The sequence below is a fragment of the Haliotis rufescens genome, unplaced genomic scaffold (assembly GCF_023055435.1).
Source record: "Haliotis rufescens isolate VD_foot unplaced genomic scaffold, xgHalRufe1.0.p SCAF_19, whole genome shotgun sequence".
Classification (NCBI taxonomy): Eukaryota; Metazoa; Mollusca; class Gastropoda; order Lepetellida; family Haliotidae; genus Haliotis; species Haliotis rufescens.
In genome coordinates, this window is record NW_025963879.1 from 12,636,045 (window position 1) to 12,661,346 (window position 25,302).

Below are 25,302 nucleotides of genomic sequence, written 5' to 3' on the forward strand. Positions count from 1 at the left end.
AATGGTGGAAAGGAGAGGGTAAAAAAGGTTTCAGAGAAAAGCGCTTTGACTCTTCTGTTTCATTCCAACCACTCAAACGTTTTCTTTAAACCTTTTCTTCGAGTAGAAGGGGAAATGGTGGCAGAATGGAGACAGAATTTATTTCATTTATATTTTGTTGACAACAGCTTAAACGTCAATCATTAAAAGCAATGGCTTTCACAGATTGCATATGTTGGAAACATTACGACTTTGATTTAATCTCAGTTCCGACTAGATGACACAGACCTTTCCTGTGTTAGTCATGTATCTAATCATTTTACAAGTTGCTACACACATAACATAAAGTGTCTTTTTACAACAAACAAAGATTATTTTTGCATCATACATAATGCTAGTAAGAAGTCATATCTCAACAAATGGTTTTGGCGTTATAATAAAGTAACTGAAAAAGAGGCAAATATACATTACAAAACCCAATATTCATGCGAGTAATGAAAATCGAAAATACAATTAAATAGCAAATCACAATTACAGAAACATGAATTCACTTCAACTATATACACCATTCACCTACCTTAAGAAAAGCATCATTTTAGCCGTCAATTCCAAAGTAAGAGCAAACATCAGCAAGGAAACATGATGCTTGAAAAATAAAACAATTCCAAAAATGTTCTCACAGAAAAATATGATACATTGAAACAATGGCTGCGTTGTGTAGTGTAGCCAATCTTTCCCGAGTGGAACTCAATTCGGTTTATAAAAGCTTATGTTTGCCAGTTTCGGGTTTATACATATCCAAGTTTTCTTCAAATCTTGAACAGTCGATAACTGAAACAAGGACACCCCTGTTTACCGATGCCACTCCATTTCATGTAGATAATATAAAATAACAACCTACCTACAAACATTTTTAATTTCATTCCCCTTGGGTGCCAAATCCACCTGTTTTTCCACAGCAGATTGGTGTGTATTAAACTGATAGAGCAAGTTATGATATAATTTTCTGGAAATGTTGGAGGGAGATAAGCTTGTGTTAACCCTTCGTTCTCCGCGCGGCAGTAGGTGTGACGGAAACACAACACTTTTACACCTCCTGTTGATCGCCACGACAACAGCTGAGCTGCTTCACTGGAATCGGTAAAGACGTGATACTTGCCATGCTTTGTGTTGACTATCTTACCTATAATGCCCTACACAATATTACTCAAAGTCACATAAAGAGAAAAACATTTCATACTGAAAAAACTTTATTACTGAAAGGCTTACAATAACAATTATATAAAGTTATTTTAAAAAATTGGAAAACAAAATATTATTTTGAAATATTTTCATCCTTTTGGGAAAAAATGACATTTTAAAATATCTTATATTTTAAAAAAAAGAATGCTTTGATATATTGCTTATACTTTCATAGTTATGATAATTTCTTTTCACTTTTCTTGTTTGATAATAAAATTTGTTTGAATAATAGTAGAAAATTGATTAAACATTTCAGAAAAGTTTAGTTGTCAATAATCTTGACAAACCTGTTCATCTGTATAAAGGAAAAAACAAAAACAGTTCTTTTACCAGACACAAAATTAATTCAAAAATAGATATCCAAGACTGATTTTCCATGTAATATATTCAAAGTCAATGAATATTCAAAATGTCCAATACGACTTGTTAAAATATTTAACTGTTCGTTTAGATGACACTATGAAATGTTGATTTCTCAGCTGCCAACATGTGCAAAATTTGCACCAGCATTGAAAACACAGAAATAGTTTTCGATTTGACACATGTGAAAATCTAATAATTGACTTTAAGCCGATTCTAATGAACAACACAAGAGTGTAGTTTGCACTGACAAACATGGAGGCAGTATGTCATCGTGTCAAGTATTTTACACGAAGATTGCCACAAAATCAGACATGTTTTTTCCATTCCTTTCATGACGGTGTTCTCAAGTGCGGCTATTTTCTCCGAAAGATGGAAACATGCACTCAAAACATGATCCCTCTGATTAACACATCAAATATACAATGAGACTTCTAGCCTCTGTTTCCAAAACACACCAGAAAACTTGTATTTATTGATAATACAATTAACCCATGAGTCAAGCTGACTGCACATGGAGTACTAATTCCCCTCCCGGTCTGCTAATCTAACACATGAAGACACACCATGTGATAATGTCTCCGCATGTTCTACTTTTGTCAATTAGAGTTATCTGCCCATGATAAGGCTAGATAATGGACACACCATGGAGGAGCCTACCGCAGATGTTTTATCTAAAGTACAGCAATACTGGTCATCTTTGAACATGCCATGCAGGTGCAGGTGCTTGTAAAAATTTCAAAGACTTTGCCAGTGGATGTTGAGAAATTCCTTTTCAAGTTCTCAAACAAACTTCACCAGCTTGTGCCATATGGTCAGACATACCACACTGCAAGATTTATAGCTTTTTAAGAAATCTTTGGTTATAGTTGTTAGATATATTTGGCTTAATGAATAAGGAGATATCTACATGTATATTGATGTCAGTTGATCCTTATTGAAATATTCTGGTAATTAACAATTAATTAGTCGACTGGCATGTTTAGTTCAAAATAGCTCCAAAGTTCATAACCATTTTTTATTTGTTGGAACTATTTTGAAAAATTTAAAAATGATTTGTTATGTAAAACGTAGTTAATTTTATTTGAAATAAAAGCGACCAAAAACAGCCTTCATAAGAAATCGACCAGAATCATAAGATATCACGACTTAAAGGCAAGTCTATTGTATAATTCCGCCTATATCCGATCAAGTGTTTATGCATCACTACGAAACAGTGTTGACACCAGTTGTTCATGATAAAAGGCGACTAATTATAAATAATTTATAATAATAATAATTCATTTTAAATATTGGAAAATGTTTAGATAATAAAATATCATTCATTGTCCAATATTTCCTGAACATATTTTAAAGTTCTATTACAACTGATGTGAACTGTCTGGACTCATTACTTTGACTGGCTGAGAATATTTTATTTTATGATAAAATTGGTGCAACATGTGCAACAGGAATATTCATGCACATTTAAAAACTGAAATACATGGTAACTGTAAGATGATATGTGCACAGATGTTAATATTCTCACTCACACACTCCTGTGTAATCAGATCCTGAGTTAGCAATTTACTAGAAGCATAATGGAAGTTTTACTAGTTCCCCCTAGTACTCCACCAAAACATTCAATTCCTGCAGTGAGTGAGGGAAGCAGCAGGCAGTTTCTATGTCAATTCATTTAGGACATCCTGAAATACTTGTCCATTTCTTCTGAATCTTCTCGGGACGGTTGGGTAGCCTAGTGGTTAAGCGTTCGCTCATCACGCCGAAGACCTGGGTTCGATTCCCGACATGGGAACAATGTGTGAAGCCCATTTCTGGTGTCCCCTGCCGTGATATTGCTGGAATATTGCTAAAAGCGGCGTAAAACTCACTTTCACTCACTCACTCACTCACTCACTCACTCACTCTGAATCTTCCCAAGGATGCAACGTGACAAGGTTGTTTGTTTTCAGTAAAAATGACAAAGAGTATTCGCAACATTTGACCCCTCCCCAAATATGGTATGTAAGACATTTAGACAACAAGAACAATTTGTGAGATAAAATTATGGAAATGACAGCTAGAAACCAATGGGGCGGGTGGGCAAGCGGTCAAAAGTGCCAGGCTAGCAAGCACCAGGTGCTGAGATCGTATCCCACTAGTGACCAGGTTGTTATTCGCCGTGGGACCAACAATGTTTACAGGTCTTTACAGTGTTGTCACTACCCCTAGTGTACAGTACATTCACCCTGTGCACTCAAAAGAACCCACTCGTCCGATGGTAGATGACCAGATGGTGGGAACACGAATACGTACATACACCCGAAACACAAGTGTCAAGACGTGTGGTGTCACCCTGGGCAAGTGACTTAATTCAAATGTGCCTCTGTTCACCCAGCAGGGAATGGGTACCCGATGTGTGGGGTGGACGCAAAAACCCTCTAACACCCACAGGCAGCATGGGTTGTATACTCCCCAGGGAGTGGAGAGAGATATGATAACTGTAATGCAAACAGATCCACTGGTCGGGAAACAAATAACCACATTTGAGCAGATACTAGTACAACAATAACAACAACAACAACAATAACAACTACAATAATAGAAATAATAATCCTTTATCCTTTGCTTGGATTAAGTCGGCTGGCCTGAAAAGTGAAACAGAAAGCTTTCTGTTTCCTGCTCAGGACCAGTCACTTGCCACTCAAAACCGTCAATGTGTGATTTTGCATCAAAATGTAAATATTAAATGTAGATTATGCAATGAATTTAATGAGACTGCCCTACACTTTGTCAGTGGATGCCCAACTTTGGCACAAACACAGTTTCTTAAGCGACATGATGGAGTGACTCAATCCTTTTATTACAGTCTTCGCCATGCTTGTGGTTTTGACACAGATGTCCATCCATGGTACGACCCGGAATATGAAGAGGGCGTCGTGGAGATGATAAATATAAAATTCTTTGGAATAGGCCTTATACAGCCTCAGACGTATCAAGGTCAACAAACCTGATCTTGTCCTTTTTGATAAATCCAATGAAATCATTGATATCATTGAATTTTCTGTCCCCTTTGACACTAATGTGATTCACAAGATTCAGGAAAAACATGATAAATATGCGGACCTTGCTTTCGAAATGTTTCAAAAACACTTGCATCCCAAGTACCACATAGTCTGACTCCCCATTGTTCTCGGTGCCTCAGGTTTGGTACCTCCCAGTCTGTTGACTGACACCCGGAGAGTACCCGGGTTTGCTACCAGGAATACAGCCCTTCTGACAATCTGGGTAATACAGAAGGCTGCAGTGTTGGGGAGTCTTCACATTCTCCGAAAAGTTCTGAGTGGGTTTGACTAGGCAGCGTGTCCTGCATGAAGCCCCACACTGTCCGGTAGAGGGGGCATTATTATTATTATTATTATTATTATTATTATTATTATTATTATTATTATTAATAATAATAATAATAATAATAAAAAACCAACTAGAAACAAATTGAAAACCAACCGGAAAACACTTGTTTTTCTTCAACCTTCCCCTGAATGTATTCAACTGGTATACTTATACGTCATGTATTTTGTAAATCTAGCACTGATTGTCCATTTGAATATTACTCCTTAGTATAATCATGTATATGACATTTCACTATTGATCATTGTTACTCTGTTCTTTGGTGAACTGTTCACAAATATTTTCTACACTACACCTGAAACTACCTGCTTTTAAATATCATATTAACAAATATCATATCCAACTGTATTTCTGTACAATTATCTACCTTAATATTTCCCCTTAATGGGAGATCATAACTGATACATCGTATGACATCTGGAGCGGTATTAATAAAAGTCTAGCCTACAAATATCATATTTTAAAATTATAAAAATGTCATTCCTTACATGGAAATGTCTTAATAGCATATTACTTATGAGTGTATTCAAGCATAAATATTAAAAGACAAAATGAAAGGGTAAATGGTTAAATATTCAATCATATTTTTCTCCACAATCAATCATGAACCTTACAATCAAACATTGTATTATGTTAATCAGCCATCAATAATTATTGATCATAACATCACTCTAAAACATTATGTTCCCCTTCTACGCCTTCAATTGGTGTAAAACATCACAGCTGGCTCAGTTAACACTAGACTGTACCAATCCTATCTCTCTTGTATAGACCTTAACCTATTTGCTTGTCTTTACATACATACATAGATGTGATCACGAATGACTCATCCAAGAACCAGGTAACATGGCATCATATGTAAATTACTCCAGACAAATTGAATATCAAACAAAGCTAGAAGTAATGTCAAAACCAGAAATTAGCAAAGAATTTCAAATTTGAAAATCACAAATTTTATTAAATATACAAAAGATTTCAAAGCAGAAATAATAATATAAAATCCAGTATTATAAAAAAAGATAGGTCTCCACACACGTGTGTCATTTCTCATTCACGTAGTCCAGTTTCTGTGTGAAGTGTCATCTGTTAGGGGATTCCATGTAAACCACACCAGATGGAGGGCTGCTCAGGCAGGTGGTTCCGTATACAACGTAAACACAACTCTCCCGTGTATACACCGTGATGAAGGAATTCATGTGCACTTGTTTCTGCAGGTTATGAGAAGCCAGATATCGGGACTGTTTTTAAATGTTTGGCTCAACAATAAAATGTTGAGAATTTTATAATAATAAACGTAACAAGGTGAGTCATATGCTATTTATTTTTAAGTCAGCCTCTGTGATCTATAGTAATTACCATACGGTCACATAGACTTATGATAGTCATAATGCCAACAACATGACATACACTTACCATCGTCACAGTGCCAACATAACATCAGGTATTATAATTGTAGCTACTGACGAAAAGTACTTCTCTGTGATCTTGCCTGAATATTGCCAAATGCAGCATAAAACCTTGCTCACTCACTCACTATAATAGTCATGGATCTTTGAGAGGATATAGACTCATGACAATCTTAGCACTAAGATAAAATACTCACATTGTAGACATAGCTCTAAGAGATCTAAGCGCCAAGATGACAAAGATGACCTACACTTATGACGGTCTTAGCACCAAGATGACCTACACTTATGACGGTCTAAGCACCAAGATCACCTACACTTATGACGATCTTAGCACCAAGATGACAAAGATGACCTACACTTATGACAATCTTAGCACCAAGATGACCTACACTTATGACGGTCTTAGCACCAAGATGACCTACACTTATGACAGTCTTAGCACCAAGATGACCTACACTTATGATGGTCTTAGCACCAAGATGACCTACACTTATGATGGTCTTAGCACCAAGATGACCTACACTTATGACAGTCTTAGCACCAAGATGACCTACACTTATGATGGTCTTAGCACCAAGATGACCTACACTTATGACGGTCCTAGCACCAAGATGACCTACACTTATGATGGTCTTAGCACCAAGATGACCTACACTTATGACGGTCTTAGCACCAAGATGACCTACACTTATGACAGTCTTAGCACCAAGATGACCTACACTTATGACGGTCTTAGCACCAAGATGACCTACACTTATGATGGTCTTAGCACCAAGATGACCTACACTTATGACAGTCTTAGCACCAAGATGACCTACACTTATGACAGTCTTAGCACCAAGATGACCTACACTTATGATGGTCTTAGCACCAAGATGACCAACACTTATGATGGTCTTAGCACCAAGATGACCAACACTTATGATGGTCTTAGCACCAAGATGACCTACACTTATGACGGTCTTAGCACCAAGATGACCTACACTTATGACGGTCTTAGCACCAAGATGACCTACACTTATGATGGTCTTAGCACCAAGATGACCTACACTTATGATGGTCTTAGCACCAAGATGACCTACACTTATGACAGTCTTAGCACCAAGATGACCTACACTTATGATGGTCTTAGCACCAAGATGACCTACACTTATGACGGTCTTAGCACCAAGATGACCTACACTTATGACGGTCTTAGCACCAAGATGACCTACACTTATGATGGTCTTAGCACCAAGATGACCTACACTTATGATGGTCTTAGCACCAAGATGACCTACACTTATGACGGTCTTAGCACCAAGATGACCTACACTTATGATGGTCTTAGCACCAAGATGACCTACACTTATGACGGTCTTAGCACCAAGATGACCTACACTTATGATGGTCTTAGCACCAAGATGACCTACACTTATGATGGTCTTAGCACCAAGATGACCTACACTTATGACGGTCTTAGCCCCAAGATGACCTACACTTATGACGGTCTTAGCACCAAGATGACCTACACTTATGATGGTCTTAGCACCAAGATGACCTACACTTATGATGGTCTTAGCACCAAGATGACCTACACTTATGACAGTCTTAGCACCAAGATGACCTACACTTATGATGGTCTTAGCACCAAGATGACCAACACTTATGATGGTCTTAGCACCAAGATGACCTACACTTATGACGGTCTTAGCACCAAGATGACCTACACTTATGATGGTCTTAGCACCAAGATGACCTACACTTATGATGGTCTTAGCACCAAGATGACCTACACTTATGATGGTCTTAGCACCAAGATGACCTACACTTATGATGGTCTTAGCACCAAGATGACCTACACTTATTCCCACAGGGGGAAAGGGGGATGAGAATAGGTTGCTGGACCTGGGGATGAGAGGTTATTGTTTTATTACAGATATGTTCTGGCATCTGTGATGTCTCAGCAGTCACTCATGCTGATCATCAGCCTGTATCATACTGGTTATAATGTTGGAGATGTTCTGTGAAGGCGGTCATCTCTCTCCAGGTGACCCTTTAACATTAGATTTAGATAAAGGTCAAATATTACGAATAAAGAACTAAATGTTACTAATAAAGGTGTAAAAACAAAACAGACGCCGGTTAAACAAATACAAAGTTGAAGTAAAGGTCAAAAGTATGCAACATTAATAGTCAAATCTTACGAAAAGATGTCATAAGAAAAGAAAGAACAATGTGTATGAAAGAACGTCAGTGAGCACGAAAGGACGTTTACAATTAAGAACATCAGTGAGCACGAAAGGACATAATCAGGGCGAACCGGGATTCGAACCCACAATCATAGGTTTCTGGCGTGCCCAAGGGACGCAACTCTGCACAGCTAATCACGGGGCCTTAGACGACTGGGCCACCGGTGCCCCCTATAGGGGAGATAACAATGTGAGAGAAAATTCACTTTGTTTAGTCAATCATTGGTGAAGGGATTAAATTTCTGTGGAGATTTTAGGTTAAATGGCATACTGACAAATATATCATATGTTCTATATTTTTTACCCAATATATCGCTTGCACAGAAAAGTATCATTTGAATAGCATATCGTTGTATACCAGTATACCGGATATACCATGCAGTCACTTGTAAACAATGTCGTCATTTCTATGGGAAGAAATAATATTTTACATAAAGAGAAACATTGTAATTTCGAGGAGTCACAGGCCTAGTTCACAAACTGGAACACTAAATCACCCTTAAATGTATGGAATTCTGTCAAGGAGAGATCAGTCGATAACACTGCTACACGGACATCCACACACTCCTGCAGTGTTAAATCACAGACGGACTACTAAAAACATCATCTCACCCCAACTGTGGCTTAACTGTATCATAATGAGCTGCAACGGAACTCAAGTGCCATAACTGACCTTGCAAACACTATGATATATCACGTGTGAATTTTAAACAAATATCATAAATACTTGGGAAGCTATATGCCTAAATGTCATAAGATATTGCTAAAAATCATCCCCAGTATTGCTGACTTGTTATTTTTTTATGTGTTTACAGTCATGATGAGCTGTTTTTATCTCACTCTCTCAGTTTTCAGCTTTATGTTTGTTGGTTTGTTTTTTGTTTAACGCCGCACTCAGCAATATTCCAGCTATATGACGGCAGTCTGTAAATAATCAAGTCTGGACCAGACAATCCAGTGATTGACATCATGAGCATCAATCCACGCAATTGGGACCGATGATATGCATCAACCAAGTCAGCGAGCCTGACCACCCGATCCCGTTAGCCGCCTCTTACGACAAGCATAGTCGCCTTTTAGGGCAAGCATGGGTTGCTGAAGACCTATCCTACCCCGGATCTTCACAGGTTGAAACAACAAGATGTAGGTAGACATGTGAAACCATATGGTGTATACATGAAGTGCATGGACATAAGGAAATGAGAAGTATATGGACATAAGCAAGTTGCGTGTATGGACATGGGGAAATGAGAAGTGTATGGACATGAGGAAATGAGAAGTATATGGACATGAGGAAATGTGAAGTATATGGACTGGACATAAGAAAATGAGAAGAGTATGGACATAAGGAAATGAAAAGTATATGGACATAAGGAAATGAGAAGTGTATGGACATAAGGAAATGAGAAGTGTATGGACATGAGGAAATGTGATGTATATGGACATAAGGAAATGTGAAGTATATGGACATGAGGAAATGAGAAGTATATGGACATGAGGAAATGTGATGTATATGGACATAAGGAAATGTGAAGTATATGGACATGAGGAAATGTGAAGTATATGGACATAAGGAAATGTGAAGTAAATGGACATGAGGAAATGTGAAGTATATGGGCATGAGGAAATGTGAAGTATATGGACATAAGGAAATGTGAAGTATATGGACATGAGGAAATGAGAAGTATATGGACATGAGGAAATGTGAAGTATATTGACATAAGGAAATGAGAAGTGTATGGACATGAGGAAATGTGAAGTATATGGACATGAGGAAATGTGAAGTATATGGACATAAGGAAATGTGAAGTATATGGACATGAGGAAATGAGAAGTATATGGACATAAGGAAATGTGAAGTATATGGACATGAGGAAATGTGAAGTATATGGACATAAGGAAATGTGAAGTATATGGACATGAGGAAATGAGAAGTATATTGACATAAGGAAATGAGAAGTGTATGGACAAGAGGAAATGTGAAGTATATGGACATGAGGAAATGTGAAGTATATGGACATAAGGAAATGTGAAGTATATGGACATGAGGAAATGTGAAGTATATGGACTGGACATAAGGAAATGAGAAGAATATGGACATAAGGAAATGAAAAGTATATGGACATAAGGAAATGAGAAGTGTATGGACATAAGTAAATGTGAAGTATGAAATGTGAAATATATGGACATGAGGAAATGAGAAGTGTATGGACATAAGGAAATGTGAAATATATGGACATGAGGAAATGAGAAGTATATGGACATGAGGAAATGTGAAATATATTGACATAAGGAAATGAGAAGTGTATGGACATGAGGAAATGTGAAATATATGGACATGAGGAAATGAGAAGTGTATGGACATAAGGAAATGTGAAGTATATGGACATAAGGAAATGTGAAGTATATGGACATGAGGAAATGAGAAGTGTATGGACATAAGGAAATGTGAAATATATGGACATGAGGAAATGTGAAGTGTATTGTATCAAGGCAAATTGTTTAGACAATTCATGAGTCTAAGTTTGGAATAGGAGAATGGCCTGAAGACTTTGTCTAAAAACAAAAACATTAATGTTCCAAATAAGATGTCAAGGCACTTACTATATGTGGTGATTATAAGTAATGATGTCAATGTTGCTATTGATGTTTTAATTTGCCAGTGGTGTATCACTGAGAGACCACAGACAACTGCATGGACAGCTGAATCAGTCATCACACCCATGGAAAGGATGCCTTTCAGCCTGCGTCTTTGTCTGATGTGAAACAGCTATATTGTAGAAACATTGCAACAAATGCACCTTTTAGACTGACAAATAGAAAAACACATCACAGAATAACTATTCCAACAAACTCAAATTCATTATTTCAAAACCTGTCAGTCTATCGCAAAGTTGGAGAGTAACATGCACTTTTTTGTCTCTCCATTGTACACGTTTTTTTCCTGATGCGGAAGCTTCTTATAGTATTGAAATAGACACTAGAATCAGCTGGTTCAGGAACAGGGAACAACATCAGACTGGAATTAGCGTTCTGCAACATATGAGCACCTGAGGACCACAGTGGCTTAATTAAAAGAAGTATATAGCCTTCAGCAAACCGCATATGCGCTGTGTCGCGTACATGTGCTTGTTTCAAGATGCGCTATCGTTAAGACAGATTGTACTTCTGCACTTCTCCGACAGAAGGTTTGTTACATATATGCTTGGTTTGTTTATTGTTTAATGCTACATCCAGCTTTAAGATGTCGGTCTGTAATTAATCGAGTCTGGATCAGACAATCTAGTGATTGACATCATGAGCATAGAGCTACATAATTGAGATACGATGACAAGCATCAACCAAGTCAGCGAGTCTGACCAACTGATCCTGTTAGTCGCCTCTTGTGACAAGCACAGTCGCCTCTTATGGCAAGCAATAGTTGCTGAAGACCTCTTCTACCCTGGCTCTTCACAGGTTTCACATATATGCATTACCGGTAGATGTGCACTGACACAAGGTTATGGATATGGATATGGATATCGTTATGGTTATGGATATGGATATGGATATGGATATGGATATCGTTATGGATATGGATATGGATATGGATATAGATATAGATATGGATATGGATATGGATATGGTAATGGATATGGTTATTGTTATGGTTATGGTTATGGATATGGATATGGTTATGGTTATGGATATGGATATGGTTATGGATATGTTATGGATATGGTTATGGATATGGATATGGATATGGATATGGTTATGGTTATGGTTATCGATATGGATATGGTTATGGATATGGATATGGATATGGATATGGTTATGGATATGGATATGGATATGGATATGGATATGGTTATGGATATGGATATGGTTATGGATATTGATATGGTTATGGTTATGGATATGGATATGGATATGGATATGGTTATGGATATGGATATGGTTATGGATATTGATATGGATATGGATATGGATATGGATATGGATATGGTTATGGTTATGGATATTGATATGGTTATGGTTATGGATATTGATATGGATATGGATATGGATATGGTTATGGTTATGGTTATGGATATGGATGTATGTTTATTATTACAACATAACTGCTTGTACAAAGGCCCACTTAACCTTTCTGATTAAACATTTGACTCAGGAAAAACTATAATCATTTTGTCAAAATGAACATATAAATAATAAACATTATCAATATTCCTATTCATACATACAGCTCACTGAATTCTGTTAAAGGATACGTCCATCATCGACTGTAATAGAGATTATTTCAGTAAGTTTTAGTCAAGCTGTCACATTTTACATGAATATATACATACATAATGTTATCGTATATCGCTGTGTAATTCCGAATAAAATAATAGTTTCAGATTCACTTCTTTCGATTATTGTATCAAAATTCTTTAAAGTTATATTATTGGGTAATTAGCAATCAAATCACCGGTAGATTCCGAGAAACGTGTGTACAGCTGATTGCTACTTCCAGCTTAGTTTACGAGAAAATACACACGGTAATCTTAATCTCTGCATATAAAACAATGCCTATCAGAACAGGAAAACAATTTAATCAGTAAATGATCATGTCTGGTGGTTTTTTTTATCTCAACTTTTAAATTTGTATTGACCAAGATTAATTGTAATGATCTGTTTGTTTCCCTGAATTATATCATAAATAAATCAGATGTATTATGCTCACTAAGGGCTCCTAATATACAATATTTACAATACAGAAACACACTAGGGTAATAATCTCATTATGATATATAATGTCTTTCAATTGGCTTGCCTTTGCATGTGTTTGTGATAGGATGCACACACATTTTGTGTGAACACCTGTTTATGTCGCAGTCATCAGGAATCCAGCTTTATCAGATCATCCTGTAATAACAATGTCGGAGCCAAGAAGGCCAATGTGATGAAGACATAAATCTTTGGCTGATTTTTATTTAGGTTCAACATTATTCATCCAATGATGCAAAAATAAACAGTGTTCCTGATCTACAGAATGAAAAAAAAAAGGTTTAATGGTCCTAATCCCACAGGACTACCCAGACCCGTGGTTACTCACGTGAAAATTTTTTTATGACAAAAGTATATGGAACTCTAAGATTACACTACAAGTCACTATTGTTCGCATTTCTTTCTGACTATTCACCCATTCCTTCTGACCTTAAAAGGTTTGAATAAAGAAAAAACTTCAGTCAACTTCAGTGTACGCATGACCAGAATATTTTATACCTTATATAAATACATTTTGCCAGGGCTAGGGTCAAACTATTTCCAATCGGACATTTTGTACCCAACTCTTGAGACGTACAGCGGGTACCTGGGTAGGGTCAGGTAATAGGGTGTCGGCTACCCGGGTAGTAAATTTGGACTCGTACAATCCCTAATGCTGAGCTTAAGTGGGTGAGTGAGTAAGGTGGCTTTAACGCAGCGCTCAGTAATAATCAAGCTATATGAATATTCTGTAAATAATCTGAAGTACCAGTGGTTGATATTATAAGCAACAATTGATGCTATTGGGGTACAATAACAAGTAATCGCAAAAGCAGTAAAATCGTAAATATCTGTTGCAGACATCCCTACCATATTAATTGCAAAAACGAATTGGTCATTTCTGCATGGTTTGGGATGGATTTGTGTGGAAAGAATGAGGTACTGCACAAATTGGGAGAAAAGATAGAAAAATCCAGTGATTGACATCAAGAGCATCAATCCACGCAATTGGGATACGATGACATGCATTAAACCAGGTCAGCGAGCCTGGCCACACCGATCCTGTTAGTCGCCTCTTACAACCAGCGTAGTAGCCTTTTACGGCAAGCATGGGTTGCTGAAGACCGATTCTACCCGGATCTTCACGGGTCGAAAGCCTGAAGTAAAGCAGGTCTTGAATGTTTACCACTTTGTTGAAACCCACCAGCGCAGGTAAACCTAGAAACATGATCTGGGATTCAAACCCACGATTAGAGGTTTCTGGCGTGCATTGAGTTTAAGCCCTTTGAAGTTTGTTTATTGTAATAATCCCAAATCAGCATTGAACTCCCCTAAAATACCAAGTGCACAAAATTCCACATGGTGACTACAGAAATCAAGGCGGGTGAAATACTAATTTGAATATATTTTGTTGGAAAAGCTATTGGGTTTGTAAAAGAAACATAAATTGAAAAGTAAAATTTGCAATGCATTGACATCTTACTTACGTTTTCAATTGCAACTGATTGTATAACAGTATTTTTAAGGCCATGCTTGGACCAGACAAACCAGACGCATGTACTGTACACAACAGGGTTACTAGGCCCAAACACAGTCACCAAGGTCACAGTAGAGAGTTCAAGGACAGATTCAGATCAAGTAATAATTTTTGTATGATTACATCATTTTGGGTTGAAAATTAATTATCATCCTTCGTGATAAAATCTAACCATCTGCATCACGAATGTGAAAACCCATACAAGTCGGCCGATATTTGAAATAAGTCTGTTCTTCCCAGCTCGATCTCTGTCAACATATCTGACACATTGTGTATGGTTTCAACAAGCGCCTCCTCTTTGTTGATCTTGTAAGTGCAGGAGGTGCTTAAAATTATTATGACGTACAGAATTGACCCTGTTCGCCCTTTGAGATACCACACTGAATTATGTAATGTTGTGATAAAAACAGTTGAGGAGACATGTCGCCATAACTTGTGAACTCTTGATGATTATTTGTAACATGTGACAACAGAAGGATGTACAGGGCCTGACAAGCTGAATAGTCCTGCACACCCTTAATCCTTCAGTCTTTCACCTGCTACTGTGACACATGAGAAAAATATTGTCATATTAACAGGGAAGTTTCTAGATTAGCTTTCAAAGACCTAGCCATTTTTGGTAGCCATTTTGACCTGCTGATCCCCAATATAATTTGTCTCAATGCAAAACGTTTAAAATCTTAACACCTTTTCTGATTTTTTATCATGAAATTTAATTACAAGTTCAGACCAGTGCCAGATTCATAACAGTCTCTCACACTTCCATGCAAAACAACATGAGTTTTTCAAGCAGAGTCATTTATGAAACTGCCTTGAGGTGGAAAGAAATAGTTTCACGTGAAATGAAACAGAAAGTTTGAGATTTCTTCTTGTGGCAGCATCCACCTGCTGTTCGTAGGAATTCATCATCTACCCACCTTCATCCACAACACCAAACCACTGATTCCCAACCCAAAACCAAAGTAAAGAAGTGACAATCTCCAAAGATTCCAGAGAGCCCTAGAATATTAAATCAATAAGTAATCACTTTTCATAATGAAAACAATGAGGGCTGAACATGCACTGCTTCCAAAATTATTTCAAAATTGAGCGTCCCAGGGGGATGAAAGTGAAATGTTTCATGTCAAAGCTCAAACTAACACCAGGGAAATCTGCAGCAGCCGTCGATCTGGACGGAAATGTGCAGTGTCTCTCATTGATAAGCTAAGTAGAGAAATGTGCAACCCAAAATTAACACATTTTCTAATTGATACTTGTGCAGCTGGCGAGAAGCAAGTAATTTCCACACATCTCGCAGCAGTGTGGACAGCGCTGATAAAAACATGGTCGTCAACATGTACGTGTTGCCTGAAGAGAGGCGAAGGTGATCCGTTGTGAATAGAGACAAAGCCCATGGTTTATTGCGTTAATGCTATTACTCAACATATTTCTGTTGTTTCAGTCCTTAAAGGATTCAGGGAAGCCTCATAAAAGAACTTATCCTTAAAAATTCATTTAAATCTGAAATAATGAGGAAAAATTGGCTATTAGTTGTGAAAGGGCTTTCAGAAAATCACTAACATCAACAAAACAGTTATGAGCCATGAATTAAAACAATGTGTACGTCCGAAAAGGTGGCCCAAAATGATTTTTTATCATGAGCTGATACAAGAGAATAATTTTAGGATCAATGTCAAATTGTGTGAGCACATCATATCATCCTTTTATCACCATGGCACAATACGGCCGTTATTGCAGGTGGCCCCTACAGACGGATGCCTTTTAATGATGTTGGTAAACCCATCGTATGTGAAGCATGTTAAGATGGTCGTTTAAACACAACATTCAGTCTACAGAGAGCCCTGTGTATATTTTACTTAGATCATATTTATGGTGTGATTTGGCGATGCTTTGATAATCAGTGCATTTATATGATGTTGCTAAACCTAGTGGAGATTTTTAGAAAAATAGTAGCATATTATCTACCAATAACAAAACAAAATCATAATCTAACTACATAAAAACCATGCTTAGAACATTCATCAACGAACTGCTCATGTATATTGTACCTAGATATCTCAGAGTTTGATTTAGCTTTAACACCTGGTGTCATCACTTATTTTCAGCGATCCGTTCATATAATTTTCACCACAATTTTGCCTTTTAATCCCAGTGGAATCTGTTTCGTAAGAAAATCGAGACTGGGTTTTCTCTGATGTTGACATCAATGCCCTAAAATGATTAAAGAAAATAACCTTTATAATTATAGAAACTATCTTCCTAAAACAATTAATATTCTAAAGGATATGTACATACAATATTCATCCCCAACGGTTCATGTATACATATTTTTACTTAGATGATCATTGTCGTCACTTTTATGAATTCATTAATGATTCAGGGAAACGTTGAACTATTGAAAATGATATGAAAAAAATTATCAAGTTATACAATGATTAAAGGATAAACATTGAAGAACCATTGTTAATTAACAATATATCTTTGGCTAACGCTCTTGTTGTATGTACTTTTTGTGTATTTATTTTACATGGGAGATAATTTTGAAAAAAATAAGAGAAATTTAAATTTTTTTCCAACCTTTTCTCCATTGTTTTTGTTTTAAGAAATTCCTTTCTCTCAACAAACAAAAATTATTTTTCAATCAATTTAAATACAAGAGTATGAGTGTCTTGCCATATCAATAGTCTTGAATGGAGAAAACAAGAGGGCGAGTGGATACTATGTTCTGTGAAGACTTCTAAGGAATATATCTAGATAGCCAGGTTTTTGTATGTAGCACCAAGCACTATATGACTGTAAGTCTGTGGAACCGTTATCAGACACACATGACAACACATGACCTTCCCAGATCCAGTCGACCACGCATCACTTCGAGAGCAGAGGACAGATTCAAAAGGTTACATCACTTACATGAAAGAACCACCACAGCAACTACAACTACAACTATGACAAGACCAGGATTGTGTAGGATATTAGTGAGTGAGTTGGGATTAACGCCACTTTTAACCCTATTCCAGTTATATCACGGCGTGTCAGCTTAATGTAGGAGGAAAGCCCGAAGTGATGCAGGTCTCAGACGTTTACCATTTCGGTGAAACCCATGAGCACGGGTATGGTGCTGACAAACCTAGACGACCAGTTTGAGATGTCATTTTGCATAGTAGGCTGCTGACGTCAATGGTGTCAAAGTCGTAGAGTATGGCCACAACTGCGATGGAGACAAGTTTGGTTTAGTAATGAGTCATGTCTTATGCTTCACCGTACGGAAGACCGCCGTGTTTACAGGTGTCGCAGGAAACGTTATGCATGAAACTTGCATACAGGAAGTGTACAGATTTGGAGGTGGTAGTGTGATGATGTGGGCAGCCATCTCCTACACTGGTAGAACATGCTTGGTGCAAGTTCTGGGCAATATAATGACACAATGTTACACAGATGAGATTCTTCAGGCACACATCCTTCCCATTATGCACCAAGTGAATGTCATTTTCCAACAAGATAACACCTGACCTCATGCGGCCAGACTGACAACAGGACTGACAACCTTTCTCAGGAATCACAACAACCAGGTCCTGCCATGGCCCTCCAGGTCTCCATTTTTAAACCCAATCGAACATTTATGGGATGCACTGAATCAACGACTGCAAGTACATCAGCAAAAACCACAGGCCCTCCGACAGTTGGCACAAGTACTGTAGGCAGAGTTGGTGAACATTCCCCAGGCCACAATTCGGGATCTGATTGCTTCCACTGGACGACAATGCCAGTCAGTTTTGGACTGATGGTGGCCAAACAAGATATTGAGAACAGATGACCTTCATCTTGAAAACTACTGTTCTATGTGTGCCATATGGAACCTAAGTCCATGACAATGATGTGTGCCAATATTGAACACTCAATTACCATCTGTTGATTATTCATATGATATATAACATATACCTCTAAAATATCTTTTGCTTTCGATACAAAACTTTATATAAATCAAGTTTTTAAATCACAAATATCAGTAGAAAAAATAAACAAATATATAATACAGAAATATTATTCTACTGTAATAAGTCTTATTGAAACTAAAATAAACATTGTTTGGAAGACTCATTTGATATTTTCAATTTCATATTATTGGAATAAATACATCATGAATATAACATTTTTTTCGTTTCAAGACCCAACTGTTGCAGACCTATTGTGAATAGTGTATTGTCTAGTGAAATATACATAGAGTGCCAGCTGACACATGTATTTAACAATTTACCTCTGCATATAACAAGTAATCAGATCTCAAGCAACTGCACAGGGTTAAAATAGAGCAAACACAATCGAATGATTCAAATCATATAACACAACTAGATGATTAGCATTTAAAACCCCTAAACCGGAAAAACCTTTGTGAGACACAACAGATGAAACATCTTGTCGATAATGAAATAACTGAAAACATTTGTCGATAATGAAATAAGTGAAAACATCTTGTCGAAAATGAAGTAAGTGAAATCAAAACCAGAAATTTGAAACGTTGACACACCTTGTCCGAAATCGCCTCAAATATACGACGGATCAACAATGCAAAAAGGTGTTTATGCAAATGTTAATATCAGCATCGCGTTGTCTAATTGTCACCAGCAGCTACTCTAGTGATATGCTAATGATCACTATGTGTGTACCAGCTGGTCACAGAGGCAGTCATGTGACACTGGGTTATTATGGTCTATATGGAGCGAAGACACTTTTAATTACCGTTACATATGTTGCCAGTTTCAGATATACATCCAACCGGCCATAACTAAGGGAAAGTTTAATTTAAACAATGGCTATCTCTGCAATCGCACATCTGTGGCAACGACAACCTGCTGCACACCACAGTCTTGTTCATTATCCGAGCTTTTTCCGAAATTATAATAGCCTCGAAACAATTGAAATGGAAATTTATGGTGGATATATATTATGCTTTGCTTGTCTGTGTTTCAGGTGTTACATTGAGTCTCTATGATTAAAGTTGTCATTGGTGAAATGAACACCACAGTACTTAGTTATGTGAATACTAGCAAGCACCTGTTGTGCTTTATACAAAAGTTAATAATAATACCAGAATAAACATTGCTCCATATGCCTCCAATCTGCATCTTTATCTACCAAATATTATAGAAAACATATAAACTCAATATGAAATAAAACACATTTCAAACTATCAAAAAACATTAATCTGTCATACCCTAAAATATTTGTATATGTGCATGGATCCTAAAACACTTAGGTGATAGAAACATCATACATAATATATAACTACCTAAAATATCGCATTCATACATTAATGTATGAAATTAACTTGTATGCAAATATATGCATATTAAATATTAATTTTCTAAAAACAATTCATAAATTTTGAAATAAATGCATAAATTCCATATTGATACTTATACATATCAAGTTATCCCAGATGAATACATACAAACCTCAATATTTATAAAAATTAATTATGTTTATTATATCAATAAAAGCAACAACTAACCTGTAAACATATTTCACTGCACGGGAAATTAATGACAGTTAGCACTTCTGGAAAATACACACATCTGCGATTCCTTCTCTCCTTAATTCATTGCATTCAATGTACCAACTACTTTCATTGGTTTTTCCTATTCAGATACAATTCACAATTACACTATGCTGGCAACTCGGTACAGTAATGACTTCGGCGCCACCTGCAAGGCTCCGACTAGAAGACATGACACCGCTTGCAATTAGATCCACAGCCTATTCTGTGGGCGGCACACACCTGTCAGTACACTACCCTCTACACACCTGTTCTGTGAGCAGAATCCTCCAAGGCATTGCTACCGTTTTACTCCATCAATACACAGGCGCACAGGGCACAGAGCATTTATCGCATCTTACAAGAAATTGATCATCATTGATTTTTAATCAATATATACTGATTAGAGGTTGGCAGCAGGTGGAGTGTTCTCGCAGACGAGATAATCAATTAGCTGGACTTCAACATGCGGTGGTATGGACCCATTGATTAGATAACATAAGTATGTCTTGAAAACTTTCATTAGCCTGTCAGTCCTACTGGTCGTTCTCACCGTTACAGCACAGGTCAGGTCTTTGTCTAGACTGCTTCCAGTCTTTGTTTCGGATAAATAATATATTTCAGTTGCCAAGAAGTTTACTTTTGATGGTTTGTTGTGTTTTTAATGACTTGTGTAAGTTTGTTTTCTTAAGGGTTTTTAAATATGGAAGGGTATTTTGTATTCCATTTGGTACTATTTATAAAGAAATAAAGCCATGCATGAAGATCTGGTTTAGAAGTCATCTTCAGTAACCCATGCTTGTCATAAGAGGTGACTATCAGGATTGGGTGGTAAGGCTCTCTGACTTGCATAGAACAATGCTCATAATGTCAATCACTGGATTATCTGATCTATTCTCCACTGATAACAGACTGCCCTGTAGCTGGATTATTGCGGAGATCGGCGTTGAACAACAAACAAATGTAACGAAACAACACGACCCAATCAAGTCTAGGTCTGTTTTGTACCAATTATAAATCACTTGAACATATTTTTTAAGATTAAAAGATAGGTTGTATTCTTTGGATACTACTCAAAAGAAGTTAGAGACACCTGATGTTTTCGTGTAACTATAGCTAATCCATCATGGCGTGACAGATTAACACAGTAATATGTAAGAATGGGAGTTCTGCAACAATTACACGACAAGGATGGTTCTCCTACATGTTTCAGTGATTCAATCACTTCTCCCTGATGATAAAGCTGAAACATGTAACAATCCGTGTCATGTAATTATATTGTGAATGTTTTACATTTGTGCTAATGCACACCAATGAATCTCACAAAATCACTGGACATTGAATGCTGTAGGATGCATTGCCTGGGATAGGAATATTTAGAATTGGGAAAAGTATTTTTTGTAATTATTCTTTTATACATGTTTTGTATATGAATGGGTTAAATCATCAACTTCATCAGTCAAAAATGATAACATCAGGGGTGTTTTCCCCTCAAGATAAATTATTTTGCTATCAATTGATTGTGCTTTTTTTAAGAGAAAGCAAGAACACAATTGGTCAGCTTGGCAAAGATGAAAGTGGTCTGCTTGAAAGATCTGTCACATTCAACATGACTCATTACGGTGGAAAATGTCTACAACAACCAGTTATCAGAACTCTACCTACAAGAAACAAAAATTATAGGTCTCTGCTTTATAAAATCAATTCTACTTCATACATAGAAAATGAAAAATTGATGACATATTGCCTTTCAGTGAAAGCTAATGAGTGGCAACCTCTAACAGACTAACAGTCAATAAACCTGCACACATGCATTGTGAGTGAGTGAGTGAGTGAGGGAGGGAGGGAGGGAGAAAGTGGGATTTTTAATCATAAAGTGTCACTTCTGAGTGAGTGAAAGAGTGAATGAGTGAAATGGTGGGTGTGTATTTGAGTGAGTGAGTGAAGGAGGGGGGAAGGAGGGAGCGATGGAGTGAGTTCATATCCTAAATCATAATGAATAATATATACTGAATACAAAAAGTTAGGGATAATAAATATCTTGGGGCATTCTGAAAATGAGAGAGTTTCTGGGCTCCTTTTTATCATATTTTAAAACTATAATTTAACAACTGCTGGTTTTTTTCTGTAAAATATGTTCATTTCAGAGACTAGATGTTACTCTAATGATGTCAATCACTGGGTTGTCTGGTCCAGACTTGATTATTTACAGACCGCCATCATATAGCTGGAATATTGCTGAGTGCGGAGTAAATAAACAAACAAACAAACAAAGCAGGTGCCTTTATTCAGGAAATCTCTTCTGCTGGTATATTTCACTGAAAAGAAATCAGTCACTGTATACATATATAGTAGACCGTATTGTAGAAAACATTCAAATCTGCATCATCTAGTGGAAGGAAATCATACCACATTATTCCCAAGATACTGCGAGATGAAACAAGAAAACAATCATAAGAACCCCTCGACCACCCCGTGTCTGTTTTCTATTATGATGTATATACATATACACCCAGAACTCACTCATCACCATACCTTATTTGGGAAGTGAGGTCACCAGCTCTCATCATCAACTCAACACAATTATCTCTCACTCATAATGAACATTTATAAAGTAAACAGCATAGATCGACATTCACAATCGTGGCCTTGGCCGAGCAAGCCCTCATTTATTCAATCAGATCACAAGATTGTTATGAATGATATTTTAGCTAAAAGATATGTTTTCCTGAGTACTAAAACAGTGGGAGGGGGTTCTTTATTCTAGAAGACATAGCACGCAAAAGCATGGCTGCATACTGGTAATGTTGCTGCTTCTTTCACCCTGAAGAACAAAGTAATTTGATTGGATGTCTGTTTTAAGCATTCATGATATACGTCATAACTAAATGGAGATATGATAGACTGGATAAAGGGAATGAAGAAAGACCTTTACCCCCAAACTTTCTACCTTCACAAATAGGAGTCAAATAGTGGGGATACACATGTTATGTAGTCTGTAAGAGTTCCTTACACTGTAGTGGGTGAGTGAGTGATGTTTTACGCAGCTTTAAGCAATATTCCAGCAATATCACGGCGGGGGACACCAGAAATGGGCTTCACACATTGTACCCATGTCGTGAATCGAACCTGGGTCTTCCACGTTATGAGTGAACGCTTTAACCACTTGGATACCCGACCGCCCCCCATACACTTCAACCAGAAAACCAATACGATAAACAGATGTCACTAGCACCCATTCTAAATGCAGCCACAATGCCATCACACAAGCCCAGTGAATATATATATATAGAAGCATCAAATCTACAGATGCCATGTTTTGTTTATCTGGAAACTCATTTTAAAGGTGAACACATGATATAAATATGTCTTATACACATATATGTCCTCATACAAATATATTTGTTTTAACCTAACACCAAAACCTATCCTCATCCACTGTCATGTCTTTCTAATAAGTACAGGTTTATGTGTACACAGACTTCCTTAATCATGTTTACTGTTTATTCCTATAAATCTATTTTTAGCTGATACCTGTTGGGGGCATGTACTTTCAAATAATGAGTGATAGAAATATCATATTATGAACTTGTTTTACCATATAAAGTAGACTCAGATGAAAAATGACAAAAATCTTGAATATGAACTTATACCATTAATACAAAGAGTATATCTGGATTATTGTTCTATGCTCTTATGACTATTTTAACAGAAACCGTTTAAATGAATTTACAAATATTTATTTCCCAAAATCAACTGAAAAATAAATCAAAATGGTAACCAATCTAGGTTCCAAGGCTGATTTATTAGTTATGTGATCCACAGATGTTTTTGTGCAAGTGGACCTTTCCGATGTGTTTGGTGACCAATTATCACGCATCAAACAAGACGAGCCCTGTAATCAATTCCGTAAAGCTAGCTGGCCCTCAAGGGGCACATGCATGACCAGAGTCAAGCACAGGGCAAACAACCAATCAAGGGAAACATACAACAGCATCTGTGAAATAGCTACCTGTAACAAACATGCTGTCATGCAATGTACAAGCCATGAATGACAACTGATTGCATTATGTTTATACTCCATGACAAGCAAGGATGGTAATGGGTGTCATTGAGCAAGTTCCGTTACAAGTCCCACCATCCATATGTCATCAATTGTTTCCAAAACAAAGGAGGAAAAATTAATCAAACATTAATTACGCATGCTCGTTAGCGCAAGAATCATGAAACGAACCATTGTTGATATCACAAGGTATGGCATGGTCTGGTCAGTTTCATCAGGTATTAAAAAAGTGATTGAAAATCAATTCTCCAATTTTTCAGCCTGAAGACTCCCGATTGATCAAGGCGAGAATTTTGTTTTATTGAACTCATTACATTATCGGCATATTTCACAATAGGTTGGGAACCTTGCATTCTCAAAACTATTTGCAGAAAAAACTGGTGGCATTCACCAGGTGTTCTGTAAATTATTCACAGCAATATCGCCCTGCCAGGCCAACAGCAAACACACGCTATACAAAGGTGGCCCATGCAATAGCAGACTATTAATTTTGCATAAATTGATCTGTCCTGATAGTGGAAGAATATTGGCATCACTCCTTGCCTGTGTCTCCTATCTGCCGATTTCCGTGGGGGCCAAACATATGCTCCGAATCTCTCCGACCCTTTTGATGGATTTCCCTGTATCGCGAGGGTCATGGCCCTTCATACGACGGTGGGGAAATTGCTAGCTACACAAATAGTCTTATAATTATTGAAAAAGTTATTGATTAAGACCCAAATGTTTCTGAACAAAAACTTAAAATACACAAACTTAACAGGTTTCTTGCATGTTTTCGTGTGTATACTTAATCTTTATTCTGTATACTGGTTATTGGTTAGACATGGTCT

General features: G+C 37.0%; 1 protein-coding gene across 3 annotated transcripts in view; it reads right to left on the bottom strand.

The window, feature by feature from the left end:
• Positions 1-25,302, bottom strand: part of LOC124138912 (protein CBFA2T1-like) — a 135,694-nt gene that overhangs the window by 50,658 nt on the left and 59,734 nt on the right. Inside the window, exon 1 of one of the 3 annotated variants that reach the window (XM_048398890.1) lies at positions 881-905. The exons of the other annotated variants lie outside the window; for them this stretch is intronic. Coding sequence (XP_048254847.1) covers positions 881-902 — 22 coding nt within the window. The 5' untranslated portion in view covers positions 903-905. Of the gene's footprint in view, positions 1-880; positions 906-25,302 lie in introns of those variants that run through there. 3 annotated transcript variants of the gene reach the window in all.